This window comes from Apium graveolens, chromosome 10 (assembly GCF_009905375.1).
Source record: "Apium graveolens cultivar Ventura chromosome 10, ASM990537v1, whole genome shotgun sequence".
In the NCBI taxonomy this organism is placed as follows: domain Eukaryota; kingdom Viridiplantae; phylum Streptophyta; class Magnoliopsida; order Apiales; family Apiaceae; genus Apium; species Apium graveolens.
This window is the reverse complement of record NC_133656.1, coordinates 122,484,940-122,491,702: the sequence shown is the minus strand read 5'-3', so window position 1 is coordinate 122,491,702 and position 6,763 is coordinate 122,484,940. Positions and strand designations below refer to the sequence as shown.

The window sequence follows — 6,763 nt, the reverse complement described above, 5'->3', positions numbered from 1 at the left end:
AATATGCAGATCTTAATTACTTTGGTAATATGCAGATCTTAAATACAACAAATCGACAAAAGCGACATTTCATCACTAGTTAAACAGATGTACACATCTTTTGGTTAGAAGAGAACTAAAGCAGGAAACAAATATATGTACAAAATAAGCAAGCTAAGTTTCTGACTTCCTATTAGTGCAAAGCAAGGTTAGTCGATTTAGTGGGTACAATAAATGTCACTACCTAATTTTACCTAAAGCATGATCACATTAGAAATTAGCAATGCTAAGCTAAGAATTAAGACTTAAGAGTACGCCCACTTGCCAAAATCAGCATACACACAAACAACATAACAAGTATTAGATGTAATGAGTGACAACAGAAATTAACATCTTAAAAGTATACTAAAATATTTTTAAAAAGCAAATTATTCCTTGTTCTTCTCTTTATATATATATGTACATCAAAGCTAGGTAAGAATTAACAGATGATCTTCAATCCCATGATTTTCTTGTGTGGCAAAATTTTATACTATATCTTAAATATACATACGACTCTAAAGCATTACTTAAAACATTATAAGAATCCTTTTTTTTTTTTGGAATGTTCACAAAGGCTTAATAGTCCAACTCTAAAAAGCACTCAGATATTTATTACTTTTACAAGTTTCACAAAGAGTACATACCGAATACATGTTTGCTCAACAAGATGTAAAATAAATTTGGTATTACTAATATTAAACCTAATATTAGCTCTCATAGAATCATCTGCCCCAATAAAACCCGCAATCATCATCATACTGGAGTCAGACCTAACACACCTGCATTCAAAAGAGTGAAGGTAAATTAAGAGAAGATCTATCATTTAAACAATTTTACGAAAGAAACAAAACATATGTATAATAAGAATGATTTTGCAACCAGACAACAATCACAGCAGTGAATGAGACAAAATAATCCAAACTATGTTGCCATAATTCAATTGTTACAAAATATGATCCAAAATTTTGCAGCAAACATCGAATAAGAAAATAAGGCCTACTAACAGAAATTCACACAGTGACCACTTCTTAAGATTCACATAAGTGGGGGGGGGGGGGATAAGAATCACATAATATAATTTCTGTTCGCTGTTTCTAAATCAGATCCAAATCACAGACCAGACATCTAAACACCTGAAATCCACATCATGAGACAGATGAAAGGACCTACTGCTGCCGCCATCTTTTTGCTTCCTTCAGTTACCATCTCATGACCAGCTTTACATGAATGGTTCATAATCCTCAACTTTTAGTTTGATGTAAATGGAATTTATGAGAAGACTATACTCAAAAGACTTGTATGGAATAGGAAGACTTTCACATTTTTCAGCTAGTTGCGAGTAACACCAAATTTCAGGAATAAGGAATAGAAAAAAGGAAAAGCCCGCAATAAAGCATCTAAAATTCACAGGACCTAGATACTAGTTTCCTGCTTTCAACTCTTAAAAGTTACTTAGACTTACTACGAGCACGGTATGCATATAAAGCCTTGATAGATTTGAACAATAAGCACTGGCCTTGTATGTATGATCATAATTCATACCTGTTTTTCAGTTTGTTCTTGACGAATACTAGATACATAAGAGTTCAATGATTATAAAACTGTGTAGATATATGTTAGAATAGCAACATAGCACTAAAACAAGATACATGTGTATTAGGGGTGCTAGGATATGCTTGAAACTCTCTTAACTAATATATATAAAGCACATCCAATGTTGTCTATAGTATTTACAAATCCATAATGAAGAAGCATGGTATGACATCGACGTCCATGCATGAGCGACCGAGTCCAGTTAAGATCCTACCTACGGGAGCTGGATAGGAGAATGATCTTACATTTTGAAATATGCAATGCCGATCCCTAACTGTCAGAGACCCAGATTGTGGGTTACCCCCTACGAAAGAGGTTTCAAGATCCCAAGGGTTGAGTAGCAGGTTATGGTCCACAAGCTAGTCAAGTAAAACCAGGAAGAGCAAGGCTACAATCAGCAAGAATGGAGAAAGAGAAAACAGGAATCAAGTGGCCTTTTGAACAAACCTTCTGAGTTGGAAAGAACATTGTTTAGCACATAGCTAAGTATAAAAACTAAGATGCTTTACCTTATAATAATTCAAAAATTGTTCAGAGAACGCAGGGTCACTAAAATAGGTCCTCTATTTTTTTCGGAAATCCTAAACCTCTGCATTGCAGAGTTGAGAAAATCAGTATAGATAATATAAATATAGAGACTTTATACTTTCTTTTTGCTTTTCAGGGGTTGAATTTTGGCAGTACCTTTTTATCTTTTATGAGTCAACAAGTTCTTTAGATTACGCTTCTTCCGCGTTACTGCTTTTTGTTAGTAATGAGGATCTTACCATTGCATGCTAAATTGCTAATAAAGCTTCTGTTTTCCTTGGGGACATTAAAAAAGACCAACAATATCATTCACTTTTGGAACTGAAGTATTGATTCATTAATCCTTAAAAATGTGCGATCAGGGTCACATATTTTGAGAGATGGAAAAACTGATGAATCCTAAGATCGAAAATGTAAATTGGATGCAGTTTGTGACCTTCCAGTTTACGTCTCTATAAGCAACAAGAATGAATTTTATCTCCTGGAGTAGATGAAGAAAAGACTAGACGTTGAATAGGTTACTTACACACCACTAATTTTTAAAAATCCTCACCCAGGTAAGAAAAGCTTGATCTTCAACAAGACAATAGGACGGGATACTAAAGGACGCTACGATACTGATAAGGATGTGGAAACAAGAAAGTTAATTTAGCAATAGTAAGCTGCTTAGCATCGTGCAAGTTCTTTATGTTGTGTTAAACATGTTGATGATACATCTCAGATGGGGTGTGGGCCTGTTTGTTGATGACACATAGATCAAGGCATGCAGACACATTTGTGCTTAAGAAATTGAGTTGATAACAAACAATTAGTTTAAATTAGGTTGTTTCATCAAATGCAATTGTTTTTCGGTTAATCAAGTAAACCATGGATTTCTCAATGCATATGTTGTCCTGCCTTGCAAAATTAGCAAAGAAGTACCTAAAACTCTGTTGGCAGTTGTCCCACATCATTTGTGGGAGGGGCAATTAACTCCATTAGGATGAGGCCTTTTGGAATGTGGCCAAAAACAAATCCGTGAGGGCTAGGCCTAGAACGGACAATAACATACTAGTGTCGAGTTAAGGCCTCCTTAGCAAGCCTAACAAACTCTTGCAGGATTCAAGAGGCAAATTTAGAATAGAAATTGGAATTCGCCTTTTTAACAACTGCGAGAGGAATCAAGAGTACAGCTGAGGATGGATAAGATGGACAACGACGGATGATAAAATTACTTAACCACGGGAGACTAAAGTCATTAAGCCAATTTAAACTTTATACACACAACTAGATTATTCATGGTTGAACAAAGTCATAACGTAATATTATATTTGTTACTTTTGTTTTTACACCAAGTGAAAATATTTCGCTCCTTTAAATTCTATCCTGCCACTGCCAATGGATACGGGGATACAAAATTATAATTAGGTTTTAGAATTTCTTAAAAACTGAGAAGTTTGCAAATCATTTACTTAAAATTTAGTGATTAACAAAAATATATAAACTCTTTGCATAATATGCCAAATTCCAGTGGAGCTCTGTCCAACAAGCTCATTACTGATATAAAGGCACAAGAACTGTTAGTTTAGGGACTTGGGATGATTAACGTCTACAAATCATCTCAACATCAAGAATATCTAATGAAGCACCAAACTAATAACGGGGTTTAATATCAGGCTTCACAACTGATGTGGGAGGAATTCAGGATGACAAGGTCCAATTATATGGAGGGTAAAGAGATCTCTTAGTGTTCTAAATGTCTCATAGAACTGAGAATATGGTAATCCCCTTCCACATTATAGTGACAGGAGAAAAAATAAGCCGCTTTGCTACCAGATGACGGATTCCATATGAGAGCTGAGAGCCCTTCCAACAGGCCCACTACTGAGATGAAGGTACAGCTGTTGAGGAACTTGAACAAAAGTCATGTTGATCAATCATAGACCTTTAGAGACGCCATACTGAACTCTTGCCATTTATAAATAATGATAAAATCAAAACTCAAGCTTGATGTAGGAACAAGGGCTACATTACAACTTAGGAAGTATAGTTTATGACACTACTGACAAGAGTTACTTGCTATCTACATATAGTGTGCAGCCTAGAGCAACAAAATATATATGTTCAGTATAAATAACAGTAAGGCTTAAAGGTATTGCTAACTGTACAACCCTGCAATATTTGACAAACACATAAAAGCAAGAACAAGTAAATAACTCTGGTTACAACACATATAAGATATAACCATGTCATGCCAAAACTTTTGAATCAATCCGCTCTAGTATATATATATACATTAAGTCATTAATAAATCAGGGATGATTCAAAGCTTAGATATGATCGAAGGGTGCATTTGATGCGTGTATGATCCTCATCGAACTTGGTCACATCCACATATCAATAGATTTGGTATTCTTCACAGTTCAATGGCTCATTCAAAAATATTTGTTTTAAATTATAAGGTCAGAAGAGAAAGTACAAATAAATCCTGAATTTTTGTGAAAAACAAACAATAATTATAACAGACTTAGCCGATCTCTCCTTGAATATGCACGTCGCTTAATAAATGTCCCTTCGATTTAGCCCAAAATTTATACATTACAACACAAACATATTCTAAAACTGATGACTTTTACAGTAGTCGACTCGAATTCTGTCAAATAACTATTCATTATTTCATACTATCACACAACACAATCTATAACATGTACTATATACACAAGGAGAATGCAAGGCAAAAGTAATAATATATTTGTAATCAGAAATAATGGAGTCTGCTTATTACATACCACATGCCAGTCTCCCTCCTGCATTGCCAGTGGAAAGGCTAAGCTCATGACCACCTAAATAGATAAACAAATGCAACTGAGAACATGGAATAAACAAATCTTTGCACACGGAAGATATAATGAATCCGTTCCTAATTTCCTATACATAACATTCTCATATCATTTTATCAGGCATGCAAAGCAGAAGTTCAAAACGATAAAAATAAAATATTACCCTTTCCAAGGTCATCCTCAAGTTCGTGAACAACCAAAGCTCTTCCAATTACTGCATTTGGCCCACTAAGTGGTATCTACATATCCCATTCATATATAACTAAGCAGGAATTATTAGAACATATCAAAGTGTAAAATTACCGAGGTCTAGAGAAATACCTGTGTGTCGACAATTGTTGCTTCTGCCACACCTGCATTTATTACATAGAAGGCAAATGTAACAGTAAGGATAAGTTTATAAACAACAATTTGATTGGCACCCATAATATGGACCCTAATGAGTGCTCAAAGTTAATCATGAGCATAATTCTTATCATCTTAGTTTCACACAATAGAGAGCCCTGGCAAGATTCCTATCATTTGTTTCGAGGAATAAAGAGCAATGTTGGAATACTAATTAAGGTACGTAATTGACTTCCTCAAAGCTATTTCAAGGTTAAATACACTAATCTGTCGAATGTACATTACAAATACTAGTCCATAATAACCAATCTGACAAAAGGAGCAACAGAATAGTCCATTACCATCGGCATTAGCAATAATGTTTCCCAGGTCACCCGCATGACGGACTTCATCTTCAGGAGCACCGTGTGTCAATCCTTCCGGATTGAAATGTGGTCCTGCAGTTCCACATCACATTCAACCAAAATTACAACAACAAATCACATAATTAGCCAACAGAAAAACACAAAAATGCCTAATCAAAGCTACAAAAACATAAAAAATCCAACCTGTGGACATACACCCATTCGTAGTATCCCCAAATTCATGCTACAAAATAACCAAACCAATCACACACACCATCAAAATCCAAACTTTATTCAATATCACAAAACACCAATAAAGCCCAAATCTTTATTCACCAAAAAAACAATAAAAATCCAAACTTTACTTACTAAATGAAACCCATGAGGCCCAGGAGTAAGCCCAGTAATCTTGACATTAACTGTAGTTGGACCTGCAAAACAAAACCCTCAAACACAATTACCATCTCTATACATACACACACTTAAATCAATACATACACATAAGAAAACAAGATACCATCGTCATCTTGAGTGAGAGTAACAACCCCTTCGACAGCAGAAGTGCCCTTGAGAACAGCAACAGCCTTTTTGGTAGCAGCAACTACGGTGAGAGGTTTAAATGGGGCAGCAGAGAGAGAAAGAGATTTGGGAGAGATTTTGAGAGAGATGCCATGAAATGAAGTGGAGAGAAATTTAGGGTTGGGGTTTGAATGAGGAAAGAGAAGAGATTGAGTTGTTGAGGAGAGAAGAGTGTTGGTTGCCATTGTTGAAGTGGTGAGTACTAGGATATGTTTGACGATAAAATGATAATGTTTTGTGTTTGTTTTATGGTGTGCTTGATGCTTGTGTCTTCTCTGGTACAGTCTTTGATTATTATCTCTGTTGTCACTTTGCTTGACAAGGTAAAAAATGTCATACATACAAAAAAAAAAAAAAAATCTCAGAATCATCAAATTAATGATTCTTTTATACGGGGAAGAGGATCGGAAATTAACAAAATCAAATCAATTAGTATCAGACTTAAGTTTATAATCGATTTAAATAATTTAGTCTTGAACTCAGAGTTTGAAATCGACCTTGTTAAAGTTTTTCAAGTGTCTTTTAATGTGTTTT

At 34.9% G+C, this 6,763-nt stretch overlaps 1 protein-coding gene across 2 annotated transcripts; it reads right to left on the bottom strand.

Annotated features, from left to right (window-relative positions):
• Positions 1–544: 544 nt before the first annotated feature.
• LOC141689578 (superoxide dismutase [Cu-Zn], chloroplastic) lies at positions 545–6,511 on the bottom strand. 2 transcript variants are annotated; one of them, XR_012562442.1, is made up of 9 exons: positions 6,168–6,511; positions 6,020–6,081; positions 5,855–5,894; positions 5,648–5,743; positions 5,283–5,314; positions 5,125–5,200; positions 4,911–4,964; positions 1,860–1,973; positions 545–800 (listed from the first exon to the last, which is right to left on the bottom strand). XR_012562442.1 is itself a non-coding variant. In XM_074493917.1 (8 exons), the coding sequence occupies exons 1-8, from the start codon at positions 6,412–6,414 to the stop codon at positions 775–777; spliced, it is 633 nt and encodes a 210-aa protein (XP_074350018.1). In that variant the 5' UTR covers positions 6,415–6,508; the 3' UTR covers positions 545–774. The 2 variants fall into 2 exon arrangements, 1 of the variants encoding a protein (XP_074350018.1); XM_074493917.1 differs by lacking the exon at positions 1,860–1,973 and having other exon boundaries at positions 6,168–6,508.
• Positions 6,512–6,763: the final 252 nt, after the last annotated feature.

Coding starts and splice junctions, on each gene's coding strand:
- LOC141689578 (XM_074493917.1), bottom strand. CDS start 6,414: ATGGCAACCAACACTCTTCTCTCCTCAACAACTCAATCTCTTCTCTTT. Junction 5,315..5,647: donor CATTATTGCTAATGCCGATG/GTAATGGACTAT, acceptor TAATAAATGCAG/GTGTGGCAGAAGCAACAATT. Junction 4,965..5,124: donor TGAGGATGACCTTGGAAAGG/GTAATATTTTAT, acceptor TTATCTATTTAG/GTGGTCATGAGCTTAGCCTT.